The 21,729-nt window shown below is 40.6% G+C and overlaps 1 protein-coding gene across 1 annotated transcript in view; it reads left to right on the forward strand.

Moving 5' to 3' along the window:
* IFT172 (intraflagellar transport 172) overlaps positions 1-21,729 on the forward strand; it is a gene marked incomplete in the record, with an annotated part of 949,422 nt that overhangs the window by 590,795 nt on the left and 336,898 nt on the right. The window contains 1 exon segment of the mRNA XM_053710932.1: positions 300-398. Coding sequence (XP_053566907.1) covers positions 300-398 — 99 coding nt within the window.

Below are 21,729 nucleotides of genomic sequence, written 5' to 3' on the forward strand. Positions count from 1 at the left end.
GTTTTTAATACTTTTTTTATAAAGTAAAAAATATTTTTATACTGGAGTCTCCTGTTCATCATTTATTGCCTTGAAGATCCTGAAACGGAGAACAACCTTGGTCTTGATGTGCGCTGGGACACTTTAATATACCCAGCATGCTTCTATCGCACTACAGTGTGCTTTACAACTTGTGAGTATCCACCTGTTGGGAACAGCTAGTGGGTGTTTTATTACCTACTGATTTGCACTAGGAGTCGCCCTCTTTTTCTTTCCCATTGTGCACCCTGACGCCATTGATAATCTCCTCTCATGTTTAGGCTGCTGAGATCTCCATTAAGTTCCTGCCGGCTGCTAGAGGTGTAGAAGTGATTCGTATTGTGGGTCCCCAGCTTGTGTCCATTGGAAAGCACAGTGCGGTAAGGAGTGCTCAGCAAGCAGTGCGGGTAATGTGTATATATAGCTATCATCATTTAAGTTCTATTTCGGTGGGAAAAGTCCATTCATTTAGTCTCTAACACACCTCCAAGACGACCACTGCCTTGCTAAAGAAGCTGAGGGTAAAGGTGATGGACTGGCCAAGCATGTCTCCAGACCTAAACCCTATTGAGCATCTGTGGGGCATCCTCAAACAGAAGGTGGGGGAGCGCAAGGTCTCTAACATCCACCAGCTCCGTGATGTCGTCATGGAGGAGTGGGAGAGGACTCCAGTGGCAACCTGTGAAGCTCTGGTGAACTCCATGCCCAAGAGGGTTAAGGCAGTGCTGGAAAATAATGGTGGCCACACAAAATATTGACACTTTGGGCCCACTTTTGTTGCCAACGGTTTAGACATTAATGGCTGTGTGTTATTTTGAGGGGACAGCAAATTTACACTGTTATACAGGCTGTACACTGAATACTTTATATTGTAGCAAACTGTCATTTCTTCAGTGTTGTCACATGAAGATATAATAAAATATTTACAAAAATGTGAGGGGTGTACTCAATTTTCTTCATAAATGGAAAGAGTCCACAGCTGCATTCATTACTTTTGGGAATACAGAACCTGGCCACCAGGAGGAGGCAAAGACACCCCAGCCAAAGGCTTAAATACCTCCCCCACTTCCCTCATCCCCCAGTTATTCTTTGCCTTTCGTCCCAGGAGATTGGCAGAGAGGTGTCAGAAGTTTTCGATAGTCTCTTAAGGAGGGTAGAACTCTTCGGCATGGGCCTTAAGTTTTAAGTAGTCCTTTCAGCCTCTCAATGAGAGCATGGGTGAAAGAGTCCGGAGATGCAGGGAGAGTCTTTCTGCGAAACCATCCCGACTCATATTAACAGCTCCACAAGCAATCAGCGTTGACGAGTTTCGCTGCCTGCTTTTTCTCTTGTTAAGTGTATCCAGTCCACGGATCATCCATTACTTGTGGGATATTCTCCTTCCCAACAGGAAGTTGCAAGAGGATCACCCACAGCAGAGCTGCTATATAGCTCCTCCCCTCACTGCCATATCCAGTCATTCTCTTGCAACTCTCAACTAAGATGGAGGTCATAAGAGGACTGTGGTGTTTTATACTTAGTTTATTTCTTCAATCAAAAGTTTGTTATTTTTAAATGGTACCGGAGTGTACTGTTTATTTCAGGCAGTATTTAGAAGAATCTGCCTGCGTTTTCTATGATCTTAGCAGAAGTAACTAAGATCCTTTACTGTTCTCACATATTCTGAGGAGTGAGGTAACTTCAGAGGGGTAATAGCGTGCAGGTTTCTTTCATGTAATTAGCAAGAGTCCATGAGCTAGTGACGTATGGGATATACATTCCTACCAGGAGGGGCAAAGTTTCCCAAACCTTAAAATGCCTATTAATACACCCCTCACCACACCCACAAATCAGTTTTTACAAACTTTGCCTCCTATGGAGGTGGTGAAGTAAGTTTGTGCTAGATTCTACGTTGATTTGCGCTCCGCAACAGGTTGAAGCCCGGTTTTCCTCTCAGCGTGCAGTGAATGTCAGAGGGATGTGAGGAGAGTATTGCCTATTTGAATGCAATGATCTCCTTCTACGGGGTCTATTTCATAGGTTCTCTGTTATCGGTCGTAGAGATTCATCTCTTACCTCCCTTTTCAGATCGACGATATACTCTTATATATATATATATACCATTACCTCTGCTGATTTTCGTTTCAGTACTGGTTTGGCTTTCTACAACATGTAGACGAGTGTCCTGGGGTAAGTAAATCTTATTTTCTGTGACACTCTAAGCTATGGTTGGGCGCTTTTTTTATAAAGTTCTAAATATATGTATTCAAACATTTATTTGCCTTGACCCAGGATGTTCAACATTCCTTATTTTCAGACAGTCAGTTTCATATTTGGGATAATGCATTTGAATCAATCATTTTTTCTTACCTTAAAAAATTTGACTTTTTCCCTGTGGGCTGTTAGGCTCGCGGGGGCTGAAAATGCTTCATTTTATTGCGTCATTCTTGGCGCAGACTTTTTTGGCGCAAAAAATCTTTTCTGTTTCCGGCGTCATACGTGTCGCCGGAAGTTGCGCCAAAAATGTCGGCGTTACGGATGTGGCGTCATTTTTGGCGCCAAAAGCATTTAGGCGCCAAATAATGTGGGCGTCTTATTTGGCGCTAAAAAAATATGGGCATCGATTTTGTCTCCACATTATTTAAGTCTCATTTTTCATTGCTTCTGGTTGCTAGAAGCTTGTTCTTTGGCATTTTTTCCCATTCCTGAAACTGTCATTTAAGGAATTTGATCAATTTTGCTTTATATGTTGTTTTTTCTCTTACATATTGCAAGATGTCTCATGTTGCATCTGAGTCAGAAGATACTTCAGGAAAATCGCTGCCTGGTGCTGGAACTACCAAAGCTAAGTGTATCTGCTGTAAACTTTTGGTAGCTGTTCCTCCAGCTGTTGTTTGTATTAAATGTCATGACAAACTTGTTAATGCAGAAAATATTTCCTTTAGTAAAATACCATTACCTGTTGCAGTTCCATCAACATCTAATGTTCAGAGTGTTCCTGATAACATAAGAGATTTTGTTTCTGAATCTATTAAGAAGGCTATGTCTGTTATTCCTCCTTCTAGAAAACATAAAAAGTCTTTTAAAACTTCTCTTTATCCAGATGAATTTTTAAATGAACATCATCATTCTGATTCTAATGATTCTTCTGGTTCAGAGGATTCTGTTTCAGAGGTTGATGCTGATAAATCTTCATATTTATTTAAAATGGAATTTATTCATTCTTTACTTAAAGAAGTCCTAATTGCATTAGAAATTGAGGATTCTGGTCCTCTTGATACTAAATCTAAACGTTTAGACAAGGTCTTTAAATCTCCTGTAGTTATTCCAGAAGTTTTTCCTGTTCCTGGTGCTATTTCTGAAGTAATTTCCAGGGAATGGAATAATTTGGGTAATTCATTTACTCCTTCTAAACATTTTAAGCAATTATATCCTGTGCCGTCTGACAGATTAGAGTTTTGGGACAAAATCCCTAAAGTTGATGGGGCTATCTCTACCCTTGCTAAACGTACTACTATTCCTACGGCAGATGGTACTTCCTTTAAGGATCCTTTAGATAGGAAAATTGAATCCTTTCTAAGAAAAGCTTATTTGTGTTCAGGTAATCTTCTTAGACCTGCTATATCTTTGGCGGATGTTGCTGCAGCTTCAACTTTTTGGTTGGAAACTTTAGCACAACAAGTAACAGATCATGATTCTCATAACATTATTATTCTTCTTCAACATGCTAATAATTTTATCTGTGATGCCATTTTTGATATTATCAGAGTTGATGTCAGGTTTATGTCTCTAGCTATTTTAGCTAGAAGAGCTTTATGGCTTAAAACTTGGAATGCTGATATGTCTTCTAAATCGACTCTACTTTCCCTTTCTTTCCAGGGTAATAAATTATTTGGTTCTCAGTTGGATTCTATTATCTCAACTGTTACTGGTAGGAAAGGAACTTTTTTACCACAGGATAAAAAATCTAAGGGTAAAAACAGGGCTAATAATCGTTTTCGTTCCTTTCGTTTCAACAAAGAACAAAAGCCTGATCCTTCATCCTCAGGAGCAGTTTCAGTTTGGAAACCATCTCCAGTCTGGAATAAATCCAAGCCGTCTAGAAAAGCAAAGCCAGCTTCTAAGTCCACATGAAGGTGCGGCCCTCATTCCAGCTCAGCTGGTAGGGGGCAGATTACGTTTTTTCAAAGAAATTTGGATCAATTCTGTTCACAATCTTTGGATTCAGAACATTATTTCAGAAGGGTACAGAATTGGTTTCAAGATAAGACCTCCTGCAAAGAGATTCTTTCTTTCCCGTGTCCCAGTAAACCCAGCGAAAGCTCAAGCACTTCTGAAATGTGTTTCAGATCTAGAGTTGGCTGGAGTAATTATGCCAGTTCCAGTTCTGGAACAGGGGCTGGGGTTTTATTCGAATCTCTTCATTGTACCAAAGAAGGAGAATTCCTTCAGACCAGTTCTGGATCTAAAAATATTGAATCGTTATGTAAGGATACCAACATTCAAAATGGTAACTGTAAGGACTATCCTGCCTTTTGTTCAGCAAGGGCATTATATGTCTACAATAGATTTACAGGATGCATATCTGCATATTCCGATTCATACAGCTCACTATCAGTTTCTGAGATTCTCTTTCCTAGACAAGCATTATCAGTTTGTGGCTCTGCCGTTTGGCCTAGCAACAGCTCCAAGAATTTTTACAAAGGTTCTCGGTGCCCTTCTATCTGTAATCAGAGAACAGGGTATTGTGGTATTTCCTTATTTGGACAATATCTTGGTACTTGCTCAGTCTTCACATTTAGCAGAATTTCATACGAATCGACTTTTGTTGTTTCTTCAAAATCATGGTTGGAGTATCAATTCTCTAAAAAGTTCATTGATTCCTCAGACAAGGGTAACCTTTTTGGGTTTCCAGATAGATTCAGTGTCCATGACTCTGTCTTTGACAGACAAGAGACGTCTAAAATTGATTTCAGCTTGTCGAAACCTTCAGTCACAATCATTCCCTTCGGTAGCCTTATGCATGGAAATTCTAGGTCTTATGACTGCTGCATCGGACGCGATCCCCTTTGCTCGTTTTCACATGCGACCTCTTCAGCTCTGTATGCTGAACCAATGGTGCAGGGATTACACAAAGATATCTCAATTTATATCTTTAAAACCGATTGTACGACACTCTCTGACGTGGTGGACAGATCACCATCGTTTAGTTCAGGGGGCTTCTTTTGTTCTTCCGACCTGGACTGTAATTTCAACAGATGCAAGTCTTACAGGTTGGGGAGCTGTGTGGGGGTCTCTGACAGCACAAGGGGTTTGGGAATCTCAGGAGGTGAGATTACCGATCAATATTTTGGAACTCTGTGCAATTTTCAGAGCTCTTCAGTCATGGCCTCTTCTAAAGAGAGAATCGTTCATTTGTTTTCAGACAGACAATGTCACAACTGTGGCATACATCAATCATCAAGGAGGGACTCACAGTCCTCTGGCTATGAAAGAAGTATCTAGAATTCTGGTTTGGGCGGAATCCAGCTCCTGTCTAATCTCTGCGGTTCATATTCCAGGAATAGACAATTGGGAAGCGGATTATCTCAGTCGCCAAACGTTGCATCCGGGCGAATGGTCTCTTCACCCAGAGGTATTTCTTCAGATTGTTCAAATGTGGGAACTTCCAGAAATAGATCTGATGGCTTCTCATCTAAACAAGAAACTTCCCAGGTATCTGTCCACATCCCGGGATCCTCAGGCGGAGGCAGTGGATGCATTATCACTTCCTTGGAAGTATCATCCTGCCTATATCTTTCCGCCTCTAGTTCTTCTTCCAAGAGTAATCTCCAAGGTTCTGAAGGAATGCTCGTTTGTTCTGCTGGTAGCTCCTGCATGGCCTCACAGGTTTTGGTATGCGGATCTTGTCCGGATGGCCTCTTGCCAACCGTGGACTCTTCCGTTAAGACCAGACCTTCTGTCGCAAGGTCCTTTTTTCCATCAGGATCTCAAATCCTTACATTTAAAGGTATGGAGATTGAACGCTTGATTCTTGGTCAAAGAGGTTTCTCTGACTCTGTGATTAATACTATGTTACAGGCTCGTAAATCTGTATCTAGAGAGATATATTATAGAGTCTGGAAGACTTATATTTCTTGGTGTCTGTCTCATCATTTTTCCTGGCATTCTTTTAGAATTCCGAGAATTTTACAGTTTCTTCAGGATGGTTTAGATAAAGGTTTGTCCGCAAGTTCCTTGAAAGGTCAAATCTCTGCTCTTTCTGTTCTTTTTCACAGAAAGATTGCTAATCTTCCTGATATTCATTGTTTTGTACAAGCCTTGGTTCGTATAAAACCTGTCATTAAGTCAATTTCTCCTCCTTGGAGTTTGAATTTGGTTCTGGGGGCTCTTCAAGCTCCTCCGTTTGAACCTATGCATTCATTGGACATTAAATTACTTTCTTGGAAAGTTTTGTTCCTTTTGGCCATCTCTTCTGCCAGAAGAGTCTCTGAATTGTCTGCTCTTTCTTGTGAGTCTCCTTTTCTGATTTTTCATCAGGATAAGGCAGTGTTGCGAACTTCTTTTGAATTTTTACCTAAGGTTGTGAATTCCAACAACATTAGTAGAGAAATTGTAGTTCCTTCATTATGCCCTAATCCTAAGAATTTTAAGGAGAAATCATTGCATTCTTTGGATGTTGTTAGAGCTTTGAAATATTATGTTGAAGCTACTAAGACTTTCCGAAAGACTTCTAGTCTATTTGTCATCTTTTCCGGTTCTAGAAAAGGCCAGAAAGCTTCTGCCATTTCTTTGGCATCTTGGTTGAAATTTTTAATTCATCATGCCTATGTTGAGTCGGGTAAAACTCCGCCTCAGAGGATTACAGCTCATTCTACTAGGTCAGTTTCTACTTCCTGGGCGTTTAGGAATGAAGCTTCGGTTGATCAGATTTGCAATGCAGCAACTTGGTCTTCTTTGCATACTTTTACTAAATTCTACCATTTTGATGTGTTTTCTTCTTCTGAAGCAGTTTTTGGTAGAAAAGTACTTCAGGCAGCTGTTTCAGTTTGAATCTTCTGCTTATGTTTTCATTTAAACTTTATTTTGGGTGTGGATTATTTTCAGCAGGAATTGGCTGTCTTTATTTTATCCCTCCCTCTCTAGTGACTCTTGCGTGGATAGATCCACATCTTGGGTAGTCATTATCCCATACGTCACTAGCTCATGGACTCTTGCTAATTACATGAAAGAAAACATAATTTATGTAAGAACTTACCTGATAAATTCATTTCTTTCATATTAGCAAGAGTCCATGAGGCCCACCCTTTTTTTGTGGTGGTTATGATTTTTTTTGTATAAAGCACAATTATTCCAATTCCTTATTTTTTATGCTTTCGCACTTTTTTCTTATCACCCCACTTCTTGGCTATTCGTTAAACTGATTTGTGGGTGTGGTGAGGGGTGTATTTATAGGCATTTTAAGGTTTGGGAAACATTGCCCCTACTGGTAGGAATGTATATCCCATACGTCACTAGCTCATGGACTCTTGCTAATATGAAAGAAATTAATTTATCAGGTAAGTTCTTACATAAATTATGTTTTTCCTGTAATAAGGTATGTGCAGTTAATATTTTTCTAGGGATGGAATTTGCTAGAAAAGGCTGCTGATACCGAAGTAATGTAAGTAAAGCCTTAAATGCAGTGATAGCGACTGGTATCAGGCTTATTAATAGAGATACATACTCTTATAAAAGTGTATTTTAAAACATTTGCTGACATGTTTAATCGTTTTTTACATATGTTTGGTGATAAAACTTATTGTGGCCTTGTTTTTTCCACATGGCTGGCTTGAATTTTGCCTAGAAACAGTTCCCTGAGGCTTCCCACTGTTGTAATATGAGTGGGAGGGGCCTATTTTGGCGGTTTTTTGCACAGCAAAAATTACAGACACAGACATCCAGCTTCTTCCTGCATGATCCAGGATTTCTCTGAAGGGCTCAAAAGGCTTCAAAAGTCGTATTGAGGGAGGAAAAAAACCACAGTAGACCTGTGGCAGTTGTTGTGACTGTTAAATGACAAAAACGTTTTTTGTTTTTTTAGTTATTCCGTTTTTGGTATTAAGGGGTTAATCATCCATTTGCAAGTGGGTGCAATGCTCTGCTAACTTATTACATACACTGTAAAAATTTCGTTAGTGTAACTGCATTTTTTCACTGTTATTTCAAAATTTGGGAAAATTTGTGTTTCTTAAAGGCGCAGTAACGTTTTTTATATTGCTTGTAAACTTGTTTTAAAGTGTTTTCCAAGCTTGCTAGTCTCATTGCTAGTCTGTTTAAACATGTCTGACACAGAGGAACCTACTTGTTCATTATGTTTGAAAGCCATGGTGGAGCCCCATAGGAGAATGTGTACTAAATGTATTGATTTCACCTTAAACAGTAAAGATCAGTCTTTATCTATAAAATAATTATCACCAGAGGGTTCTGTCGAGGGGGAAGTTATGCCGACTAACTCTCCCCACGTGTCAGACCCTTCGCCTCCCTCTCAGGGGACGCACGCTAATATGGCGCCAATTACATCAGGGACGCCCATAGCGATTACCTTGCAGGACATGGCTGCAATCATGAATAATACCCTGTCAGATGTATTATCTAGATTGCCTGAATTAAGAGGCAAGCGCGATAGCTCTGGCTTTAGGAGAGATACAGAGCGCGCAAATGCTGTTAGAGCCATGTCTGATACTGCGTCACAGTATGCAGAACATGAGGACGGAGAGCTTCAGTCTGTGGGTGACATCTCTGACTCGGGGAAACCTGATTCAGAGATTTCTAATTTTAAATTTATGCTTGAGAACCTCAGTGTATTGCTTGGGGAGGTATTAGCTGCTCTGAATGACTGTAACACAGTTGCAATTCCAGAGAAATTGGATAGATACTATGCGGTGCCGGTTTGTACTGACGTTTTTCCTATACCTAAAAGGCTTACAGAAATTATTAGCAAGGAGTGGGATAGACCCGGTGTGCCCTTTTCCCCCACCTCCTATATTTAGAAAAATGTTTCCAATAGACGCCACTACACGGGACTTATGGCAGACGGTCCCTAAGGTGGAGGGAGCAGTTTCTACTTTAGCAAAGCGTACCACTATCCCGGTTGAGGACAGTTGTGCTTTTTCAGATCCAATGGATAAAAAATTGGAGGGTTACCTTAAGAAAATGTTTATTCAACAAGGTTTTATTTTACAGCCCCTTGCATGCATTGCGCCTGTCACTGCTGCGGCGGCATTCTGGTTTGAGGCCCTGGAAGAGGCCATCCAGACAGCTCCATTGAATGAAATTATTGACAAGCTTAGAACGCTTAAGCTAGCTAACTCATTTGTTTCTGATGCCATTGTTCATTTGACTAAACTAACGGCTAAGAATTCCGGATTCGCCATCCAGGCGCGTAGGGCGCTATGGCTTAAATCCTGGTCAGCTGACGTGACTTCAAAGTCTAAATTACTCAACATTCCTTTCAAGGGGCAGACCTTATTCGGGCCTGGCTTGAAGGAAATTATTGCTGACATTACTGGAGGCAAGGGTCATACCCTTCCTCAGGACAGGGCCAAATCAAAGGCCAAACAGTCTAATTTTCGTGCCTTTCGAAATTTCAAGGCAGGAGCAGCATCAACTTCCTCCGCTTCAAAACAAGAGGGAACTGTTGCTCATTCCAGACAGGCCTGGAAACCTAACCAGTCCTGGAACAAGGGCAAGCAGGCCAGAAAGCCTGCTGCTTGCCCCCAAGACAGCATGAAGGAACGGCCCCCTATCCGGAAACGGATCTAGTGGGGGGCAGACTTTCTCTCTTCGCCCAGGCGTGGGCAAGAGATGTTCAGGATCCCTGGGCGTTGGAGATCATATCTCAGGGATATCTTCTGGACTTCAAAGCTTCTCCTCCACAAGGGAGATTTCATCTTTGAAGGTTATCAGCAAACCAGATAAAGAAAGAGGCATTCCTAAGCTGTGTGCAAGACCTCCTAGTAATGGGAGTGATCCATCCAGTTCCGCGGACGGAACAAGGACAGGGATTTTATTCAAATCTGTTTGTGGTTCTCAAGAAAGAGGGAACCTTCAGACCAATCTTGGATCTAAAGATCTTAAACAAATTCCTCAGAGTTCCATCATTCAAAATGGAAACTATTCGGACCATCCTACCCATGATCCAAGAGGGTCAGTACATGACCACAGTGGACTTAAAGGATGTCTACCTTCACATACCGATTCACAAAGATCATCATCGGTTCCTAAGGTTTGCCTTTCTAGACAGGCATTACCAATTTGTAGCTCTTCCCTTCGGGTTGGCCACTGCCCCGAGAATTTCTTTCATGTAATTAGCAAGAGTCCATGAGCTAGTGACGTATGGGATATACATTCCTACCAGGAGGGGCAAAGTTTCCCAAACCTTAAAATGCCTATAAATACACCCCTCACCACACCCACAATTCAGTTTTACAAACTTTGCCTCCGATGGAGGTGGTGAAGTAAGTTTGTGCTAGATTCTACGTTGATATGCGCTCCGCAGCAAGTTAGAGCCCGGTTTTCCTCTCAGCGTGCAGTGAATGTCAGAGGGATGTGAGGAGAGTATTGCCTATTTGAATGCAGTGATCTCCTTCTACGGGGTCTATTTCATAGGTTCTCTGTTATCGGTCGTAGAGATTCATCTCTTACCTCCCTTTTCAGATCGACGATATACTCTTATATATACCATTACCTCTGCTGATTCTCGTTTCAGTACTGGTTTGGCTTTCTACAAACATGTAGATGAGTGTCCTGGGGTAAGTAAATCTTATTTTCTGTGACACTCTAAAGCTATGGTTGGGCACTTTGTTTATAAAGTTCTAAATATATGTATTCAAACATTTATTTGCCTTGACTCAGAATGTTCAACTTTCCTTATTTTTCAGACAGTCAGTTTCATATTTGGGATAATGCATTTGAATTAATCATTTTTTCTTACCTTCAAAAATTTGACTCTTTTTTTCCTGTGGGCTGTTAGGCTCGCGGGGGCTGAAAATACTTCATTTTATTGCGTCATTTTTGGCGCTGACTTTTTTGGCGCAAAAATTCTTTTCCGTTTCCGGCGTCATACGTGTCGCCGGAAGTTGCGTCATTTTTTGACGTTATTTTGCGCCAAAAATGTCGGCGTTCCGGATGTGGCGTCATTTTTGGCGCCAAAAGCATTTAGGCGCCAAATAATGTGGGCGTCTTATTTGGCGCTAAAAAATAAGGGCGTCGCTTTTGTCTCCACATTATTTAAGTCTTATTTTTTCATTGCTTCTGGTTGCTAGAAGCTTGTTTTTTGGCATTTTTTCCCATTCCTGAAACTGTCATTTAAGGAATTTGATCAATTTTGCTTTATATGTTGTTTTTTCTCTTACATATTGCAAGATGTCTCACGTTGCATCTGAGTCAGAAGATACTACAGGAAAATCGCTGTCTAGTGCTGGAGCTATCAAGCTAAGTGTATCTGCTATAATTTTTGGTATCTGTTTCTCCAGCTGTTGTTTGTATTGCATGTCATGACAAACTTATTAATGCAGATAAAATTTCCTTTAGTACTGTTACATTACCTGTTGCTGTTCCGTCAACATCTAATTTTCAGAGTGTTCCTGATAAACATAAGAGATTTTATTTTTTTTAAATCCATTAAGAAGGCTATGTCTGTTATTTCTCCTTCTAGTTTACATAAAAGTCTTTTAAAACTTCTCTTTTTCAGATGAATTTTTAAATGAACATCATCATTCTGATACTGATAATGGTTCTTCTGGTTCAGAGGTTTCTGTCTCAGAGGTTGATGCTGATAAATCTTTGTATTTGTTCAAGATGGAATTTATTCGTTCTTTATTTAAAGAAGTATTAATTGCATTAGAAATGGAGGATTCTGGTCCTCTTGATACTAAATCTAAACATTTAAATACGGTTTTTAAATCTCCTGTAGTTATTCCAGAAGTGTTTAATCTCCCTGATGCTATTTCTGAAGTAATTTCCAGGGAATGGAATAATTTGGGTAATTCATTTACTCCTTCTAAACGTTTAAGCAATTATATCCTGTGCCATCTGACAGATTAGAGTTTTTTTGGGACAAAATCCCTAAGGTTATGGGGCTGTCTCTACTCCTGCTAAATGTGCTACTATTCCTACGGTAGATAGTAATTCATTTTAAGGATCCTTTAGATAGGAAAATTGAATCCTTTCTAAGAAAAGCTTACTTATGTTCAGGTAATCTTCTTAGACCTGCTATATTTTTAGCGGATGTTGCTGCAGCTTCAACTTTTTGGTTAGAAGCTTTAGCGCAACAAGTAACAGATCATAATTTTATAGCATTATTATTATTCTATAACATGCTAATAATTTTATTGGTGATACCATCTTTTGATATCATTAGAGTTGATGTCAGGTATATGTCTCTAGCTATTTTAGCTAGAAAAGCTTTATGGATTAAACTTGGAATGCTGATATGTCTTCTAAGTCAACTTTGCTTTCTTTTTCTTTCCAGGGTAATAAATTATTATTTCAACTGTTTCTGGAAGGAAGGGAACTTTTTTTACCATAGGATAAAAAATCTAAGGTAAATTTAGGTCTAATATTCATTTTTCGTTCCTTTCCTCACAATAAGGAACAAAAGCCTGATCCTTCATCCTCAGGAGTGGTATCAGTTTGGAAACTATTTCCAGTTTGGAATATATCCAAGCCTTATAGAAAACCTATAGCCAGCTCCTAAGTACCCATGAAGGTGCGGACCTTATTCCAGCTCAGCTGGTATGGGGCAGATTACGTTTTCTTCAAAGAAATTTTGATCAATTCCGTTCTCAATTTCTGGTTTTAGAACATTGTTTCAGAAAGGTACAGCATTGGCTTCAGTTAAGGCCTCCTGCTAAGAGATTTTTTCTTTCCCGTGTCCCAGTTAACACAGCAAAGGCTCAGCATTTCTGAAATGTGTTTCAGATCTAGAGTTGGCTGGAGTAATTATGCCAGTTCCAGTTCTGGAACAGGGGCTGGGGTTTTATTTTATCTTTTCATTGTACCAAAGAAGGTCAATTCCTTCAGACCAGTTCCGGATCTATCAATATTGAATCGTTATGTAAGGATTCCAACATTCAGTTTCTGTAGGACTGTCCTGCCTTTTGTTTAGCAAGGGCATTATATGTCTACAATAGATTTACAGGATGTGTATCTGCATATTCCGATTCATCCAGATCACTTTTAGTGTCTGAGATTCTCTTTTTAGACAAGCATTACCAGTTTTGTGGCTCTAGCCTCAGTTCCAAGAATTTTTTTCAAAGGTTCTCGGTGCCCTTCTTTCTGTAATCAGAGAACAGGGTTTTGGTATTTCCTTATTGGACGATATCTGGGTACTTGCTCAGTCTTCTCATTTTCGAAGAATCTCAAACGAATCGACTTGTGTTGTTTCTTCAAGTTCATGGTTGGAGGATCAATTTACCAATCAGTTCATTGATTCCTCAGACAAGGGTAACCTTTTTAGGTTTCTAGAATAGATTCAGTGTCTATGACTCTGTCCTTGTCAGACAAGAGAAGTTTAACATTGATTTCAGCTTGTCAAAACCTTCAGTCACAATCATTCCCTTTGGTAGCCTTATGCATGGAAATTTTAGGTCTTAGGACTGCCGCATCAGATGCGATCTCCTTTGCTCGTTTTCACATGCGACCTCTTCAGCTCTGTATGCTGAACCAATGGTGCAGGGATTACTCAAAGATATCTCACTTAATATCTTTAAACCGATTATACAACACTCTCTGACATGGTGGACAGATCACCATCATTTAGTTCAGGGGGCTTCTTTGTTCTTCCGACCTGGACTATAATCTCAACAGATGCAAGTCTTACAGGTTGGGGAGCTGTGTGGGGGTATCTGACGGCACAAGGGGTTTGGGAATCTCAGGAGGTGAGATTTCCGATCAATATTTTGGAACTCCGTGCAATTTCAGAGCTCTTCAGTCTTGGCCTCTTCTGAAGAGAGAATCGTTCATTTGTTTTCAGACAGACAATGTCACTACTGTGGCATACATCAATCATCAAGGAGGGACTCACAGTCCTCTGGCTATGAAAGAAGTATCTCGAATTTTGGTTTGGGCGGAATCCAGCTCCTGTCTAATCTCTGCGGTTCATATCCCAGGTATGGACAATTGGAAAGCGGATAATCTCAGTCGCCAAACGTTGCACCTGGGCGAATGGTCTTCACCCAGAGGTATTTCCTCAGATTGTTCAAATGTGGGAACTCCCAGAAATAGATCTGATGGCTTCTCATCTAAACAAGAAACTTCCCTGGTATCTGTCCGGATCCAGGGATCCTCGGGCGGAGACAGTGGATGCATTATCTCTTCCTTACTAGTGTCATCCTGCCTATATCTTTCCGCCTCTAGTTCTTCTTCCAAGGGTATTCTCCAATATTCTAAGGAATGCTCGTTTGTCCTGCTGGTAGCTCCAACATGGCCTCACAGGTTTTGGTATGCGGATCTTGTCCGGATGGCCTCTTGCCAGCTGTGGACTCTTCCGTTAAGACCAGTCTTTCTGTCTCAAGGTTCTTTTTTCCATCAGGATCTCAAAACCTTAATTTTAAGGTGTGGAGTTTGAACGCTTGATTCTTGGTCAAAGAGGTTTCTCTGACTCTGTGATTGATACTATGTGACAGGCTCGTAAATCTGTATCTAGAGAGATATATTATAGAGTCTGGAAGACTTATATTTCTTCAGGATGGTTTAGATAAAGGTTTGTCCGCAAGTTTCTTGAAAGACAAATCTCTGCTCTTTCTGTTCTTTTTCACAGAAAGATTGCTATTCTTCCTGATATTCATTGTTTTGTACAAGCTTTGGTTCGTATAAAACCTGTCATTAAGTCAATTTCTCCTCCTTGGAGTTTGAATTTGGTTCTGGGGGCTCTTCAAGCTCCTCCTTTTGAACCCATGCATTCTTTGGTCATTATATTACTTTCTTGGAAAGTTTTGTTTCTTTTGGCCATCTCTTCCGCCAGAAGAGTCTCTGAATTATCTACTCTTTTTTGTGAGTCTCCTTTTCTGATTTTGCATCAGGATAAGGCGGTGCTGCGAACTTCTTTTGAATTTTTTACCTAAGGTTGTGAATTCTAACAACATTAGTAGAGAAATTGTGGTTCCTTCATTATGTCCTAATCCTATGAATTCTAAGGAGAAATCATTGCATTCTTTGGATGCTGTTAGAGCTTTGTAATATTATGTTGAAGCTATTAAGTCTTTCCGAAAGACTTCTAGTCTATTTGTCATCTTTTCCGGTTCTAGAAAAGACCAGAAAGCTTCTGCCATTTCTTTGGCATCTTGGTTGAAATCTTTATTTCATCATGCCTATGTTGAGTCGGGTAACACTCCGCCTCAAAGGATTACAGCTCATTCTACTAGGTTAGTTTCTACTTCCTGGGCGTTTAAGAATGAAGCTTCGGTTGATCAGATTTGCAAAACAGCAACTTGGTCCTCTTTGCATACTTTTACTAAATTCTACCATTTTTGATGTGTTTTCTTCTTCTGAAGCAGTTTTTGGTAGAAACGTACTTCAGGCAGTGGTTTCAGTTTGAATCTTCTGCTTATGTTTTTTCATTAAAAATTTTATTCTGGGTGTGGATTATTTTCAGCAGGAATTGGCTGTCTTTATTTTATCCCTCCCTCTCTAGTGACTCTTGTGTGGAAAGATCCACATCTTGGGTAATCATTATCCCATACGTCACTAGCTCATGGACTCTTGCTAATTACATGAAAGAAAACATAATTTATGTAAGAACTTACCTGATAAATTCATTTCTTTCATATTAGCAAGAGTCCATGAGGCCCGCCCTTTTTTGTGGTGGTTTTGATTTTTTTGTATAAAGCACAATTATTCCAATTCCTTATTTTATATGCTTTCGCACTTTTTTCTTATCACCCCACTTCTTGGCTATTCGTTAAACTGAATTGTGGGTGTGGTGAGGGGTGTATCTATAGGCATTTTAAGGTTTGGGAAACTTTGCCCCTCCTGGTAGGAATGTATATCCCATACGTCACTAGCTCATGGACTCTTGCTAATATGAAAGAAATGAATTTATCAGGTAAGTTCTTACATAAATTATGTTTTTTACAAAGGTTCTGGACTCACTTCTGGCGGTTCTAAGACCGCGAGGCATAGCGGTGGCTCCGTATCTAGACGACATCCTGATACAGGCGTCAAGCTTTCAAATTGCCAAGTCTCATACAGAGATAGTTCTGGCATTTCTGAGGTCGCATGGGTGGAAAGTGAACGTGGAAAAGAGTTCTCTATCACCACTCACAAGAGTCTCCTTCCTAGATTCTGTAGAGATGAAAATTTACCTGACGGAGTCCAGGTTATCAAAACTTCTAAATGCTTGCCGTGTCCTTCATTCCATTCCACGCCCGTCAGTGGCTCAGTGCATGGAAGTAATCGGCTTAATGGTAGCGGCAATGGACATCAGTCAGTGGAATGGGGATTACTCAGATTTGTCCCCTCTACTAAATCTGGATCAAGAGACCAGAGATTCTCTTCTCTGGTGGCTTTCTCGGGTCCATCTGTCCAAGGGTATGACCTTCCGCAGGCCAGATTGGACGATTGTAACAACAGATGCCAGCCTTTTAGGTTGGGGCGCAGTCTGGAACTCCCTGAAGGCTCAGGGATCGTGGACTCAGGAGGAGAAACTCCTCCCAATAAATATTCTGGAGTTAAGAGCAATATTCAATGCTCTTCTAGCTTGGCCTCAGTTAGCAACACTGAGGTTCATCAGATTTCAGTTGGACAACATCACGACTGTGGCTTACATCAACCGTCAAGGGGGAACCAGGAGTTCCCTAGCGATGTTAGAAGTCTCAAAGATAATTCGCTGGGCAGAGTCTCACTCTTGCCACCTGTCAGCGATCCACATCCCAGGCGTAGAGAACTGGGAGGCGGATTTTCTAAGTCGTCAGACTTTTCATCCGGGGGAGTGGGAACTCCATCCGGAGGTGTTTGCTCAACTGGTCCATCGTTGGGGCAAACCAGAACTGGATCTCATGGCGTCTCGCCAGAACGCCAAGCTTCCTTGTTACGGATCCAGGTCCAGGGACCCGGGAGCAACGCTGATAGATGCTCTAGCAGCTCCTTGGTTCTTCAACCTGGCCTATGTGTTTCCACCGTTTCCTCTGCTCCCTCGACTGATTGCCAAAATCAAACAGGAGAGAGCATCAGTGATTCTGATAGCTCCTGCGTGGCCACGCAGGACCTGGTATGCAGACCTAGTGGACATGTCATCTCTTCCACCATGGACTCTGCCTCTGAGGCAGGACCTTCTAATACAAGGTCCTTTCAATCATCCAAATCTAATTTCTCTGAGACTGACTGCATGGAGATTGAACGCTTGATTCTATCAAGGCGTGGCTTCTCCGAGTCAGTCATTGATACCTTAATACAGGCTCGGAAGCCTGTCACCAGGAAAATCTACCATAAGATATGGCGTAAATATCTTTTCTTTCATGTAATTAGCAAGAGTCCATGAGCTAGTGACGTATGGGATATACATTCCTACCAGGAGGGGCAAAGTTTCCCAAACCTCAAAATGCCTATAAATACACCCCTCACCACACCCACAATTCAGTTTTACAAACTTTGCCTCCGATGGAGGTGGTGAAGTAAGTTTGTGCTAGATTCTACGTTGATATGCGCTCCGCAACAAGTTGGAGCCTGGTTTTCCTCTCAGCGTGCAGTGAATGTCAGAGGGATGTGAGGAGAGTATTGCCTATTTGAATGCAGTGATCTCCTTCTAAGGGGTCTATTTCATAGGTTCTCTGTTATCGGTCGTAGAGATTCATCTCTTACCTCCCTTTTCAGATCGACGATATACTCTTATATATACCATTACCTCTGCTGATTCTCGTTTCAGTACTGGTTTGGCTTTCTACAAACATGTAGATGAGTGTCCTGGGGTAAGTAAATCTTATTTTCTGTGACACTCTAAAGCTATGGTTGGGAACTTTGTTTATAAAGTTCTAAATATATGTATTCAAACATTTATTTGCCTTGACTCAGAATGTTCAACATTCCTTATTTTCAGACAGTCAGTTTCATATTTGGGATAATGCATTTGATTTAATCATTTTTTCTTACCTTCAAAAATTTGACTTTTTTCCCTGTGGGCTGTTAGGCTCGCGGGGGCTGAAAATGCTTCATTTTATTGCGTCATTCTTGGCGCAGACTTTTTTGGCGCAAAAATTCTTTTCCGTTTCCGGCGTCATACGTGTCGCCGGAAGTTGCGTCATCTTTTGGTAGCTATTCCTCCAGCTGTTGTTTGTATTGATTGTCATGACAAACTTGTTAATGCAGATAATATTTCCTTTAGTAAAGTACCATTGCCTGTTGCAGTTCCTTCAACATCTAAGGTGCAGAATGTTCCTGATGACATAAGAGATTTTGTTTCTGAATCCATAAAGAAGGCTATGTCTGTTATTTCTCCTTCTAGTAAACGTAAAAAATCTTTTAAAACTTCTCTCCCTACAGATGAATTTTTAAATGAACATCATCATTCTGATTCTGATGACTCTTCTGGTTCAGAGGATTCTGTCTCAGAGGTTGATGCTGATAAATCTTCATATTTATTTAAAATGGAATTTATTCGTTCTTTACTTAAAGAAGTTCTAATTGCTTTAGAAATAGAGGATTCTGGTCCTCTTGATACTAATTCTAAACGTTTGGATAAGGTATTTAAATCTCCTGTGGTTATTCCAGAAGTTTTTCCTGTTCCTAATGCTATTTCTGCAGTAATTTCCAAAGAATGGGATAAATTGGGTAATTCATTTACTCCTTCTAAACGTTTTAAGCAATTATATCCTGTGCCGTCTGACAGATTAGAATTTTGGGACAAAATCCCTAAGGTTGATGGGGCTATTTCTACCCTTGCTAAACGTACTACTATTCCTACGTCAGATGGTACTTAGTTTAAGGATCCTTTAGATAGGAAAATTGAATCCTTTCTAAGAAAAGCTTATCTGTGTTCAGGTAATCTTCTTAGATCTGCTATATCTTTGGCTGATGTTGCTGCAGCTTCAACTTTTTGGTTGGAAACCTTAGCGCAACAAGTAACACATCATGATTCTCATGATATTATTATTCTTCTTCAGCATGCTAATAATTTTATCTGTGATGCCATCTTTGATATTATCAGGGTTGATGTCAGGTTTATGTCTCTAGCTATTTTAGCTAGAAGAGCTTTATGGCTTAAGACTTGGAATGCTGATATGGCTTCTAAATCAACTCTACTTTCCATTTCTTTCCAGGGTAACAAATTATTTGGTTCTCAGTTGGATTCTATTATTTCAACTGTTACTGGCGGGAAAGGAACTTTTTTACCACAGGATAAAAAATCTAAGGGTAAAAACAGAGCTAATAATCGCTTTCGTTCCTTTCGTTTCAACAAAGAACAAAAACCTGATCCTTCATCCTCAGGAGCAGTTTCAGTTTGGAACCATCTCCAATCTGGAATAAATCCAAGCCAGCCAGAAAGGCAAAGCCTGCTTCTAAGTCCACATGAAGGTGCGGCCCTCATTCCAGCTCAGCTGGTAGGGGGCAGGTTACGTTTTTTCAAAGAAATTTGGATCACTTCTGTTAACAATCTTTGGATTCAGAACATTGTTTCAGAAGGTTACAGAATTGGTTTCAAGTTGAGACCTCCTGCAAAGAGATTTTTTCTTTCCCGTGTCCCAGTAAATCCAGTAAAAGCTCAAGCATTTCTGAATTGTGTTTCAGATCTAGAGTTGACTGGAGTAATTGTGCCAGTTCCAGTTCTGGAACAGGGGATGGGGTTTTATTCAAATCTCTTCATTGTACCAAAGAAGGAGAATTCCTTCAGACCAGTTCTGGATCTAAAAATATTGAATCGTTATGTAAGGATACCAACGTTCAAGATGGTAACTGTAAGGACTATCTTGCCTTTTGTTCAGCAAGGGAATTATATGTCCACAATAGATTTACAGGATGCATATCTGCATATTCCGATTCATCCGGATCATTATCGGTTCCTGAGATTCTCTTTTCTGGACAAGCATTACCAGTTTGTGGCTCTGCCGTTTGGCCTTGCTACAGCTCCAAGAATTTTTACAAAGGTTCTCGGTGCCCTTCTGTCTGTAATCAGAGAACAGGGTATTGTGGTATTTCCTTATTTGGACGATATCTTGGTACTTGCTCAGTCTTTACATTTAGCAGAATTTCATACGAATCGACTTGTGTTGTTTCTTCAAGATCATGGTTGGAGGACCAATTTACCAAAAAGTTCATTGATTCCTCAGACAAGGGTAACCTTTCTGGGTTTCCAAATAGATTCAGTGTCCATGACTCTGTCCTTAACAGACAAGAGGCGTCTAAAACTGATGGCAGCTTGTCGAAACCTTCAGTCACAATCATTCCCTTCGGTAGCCTTATGCATGGAAATTCTAGGTCTTATGACTGCTGCATCGGACGCGATCCCCTTTGCTCGTTTTCACATGCGACCTCTTCAGCTTTGTATGCTGAATCAATGGTGCAAGGATTACACAAAGATATCTCAATTAATATCTTTAAAACCGATTGTTCGACACTCTCTAACGTGGTGGACAGATCACCATTGTTTAATTCAGGGGGCTTCTTTTGTGCTTCCGACCTGGACTGTAATTTCAACAGATGCAAGTCTCACAGGTTGGGGAGCTGTGTGGGGATCTCTGACGGCACAAGGAGTTTGGGAATCTCAGGAGGTGAGATTACCGATCAATATTTTGGAACTCCGTGCAATTTTCAGAGCTCTTCAGTTTTGGCCTCTTCTGAAGAGAGAATCGTTCAATTGTTTTCAGACAGACAATGTCACAACTGTGGCATACATCAATCATCAAGGAGGAACTCACAGTCCTCTGGCTATGAAAGAAGTATCTCGAATTTTGGTTTGGGCGGAATCCAGTTCCTGTCTAATCTCTGCGGTTCATATCCCAGGTGTAGACAATTGGGAAGCGGATTATCTCAGTCGCCAAACGTTGCATCCGGGCGAATGGTCTCTTCACCCAGAGGTATTTCTTCAGATCGTTCAAATGTGGGAACTTCCAGAAATAGATTTGATGGCGTCCCATCTAAACAAGAAACTTCCCAGGTATCTGTCCAGATCCCGGGATCCTCAGGCGGAGGCAGTGGATGCATTATCACTTCCTTGGAAGTATCATCCTGCCTATATCTTTCCGCCTCTAGTTCTTCTTCCAAGAGTAATCTCCAAGATTCTGAAGGAATGCTCGTTTGTTCTGCTGGTAGCTCCGGCATGGCCTCACAGGTTTTGGTATGCGGATCTTGTCCGGATGGCCTCTTGCCAACCGTGGACTCTTCCGTTAAGACCAGACCTTCTGTCACAAGGTCCTTTTTTCCATCAGGATCTGAAATCCTTAAATTTAAAGGTATGGAGATTGAACGCTTGATTCTTCGTCAAAGAGGTTTCTCTGACGCTGTGATTAATACTATGTTACAGGCTCGTAAATCTGTATCTAGAGAGATATATTATAGAGTCTGGAAGACTTATATTTCTTGGTGTATTTCTCATCATTTTTCTTGGCATTCTTTTAGAATTCCGAGAATTTTACAGTTTCTTCAGGATGGTTTAGATAAAGGTTTGTCCGCAAGTTCCTTGAAAGGACAAATCTCTGCTCTTTCTGTTCTTTTTCACAGAAAGATTGCTATTCTTCCTGATATTCATTGTTTTGTACA

Source organism: Bombina bombina, chromosome 4, assembly GCF_027579735.1.
Source record: "Bombina bombina isolate aBomBom1 chromosome 4, aBomBom1.pri, whole genome shotgun sequence".
Classification (NCBI taxonomy): Eukaryota; Metazoa; Chordata; class Amphibia; order Anura; family Bombinatoridae; genus Bombina; species Bombina bombina.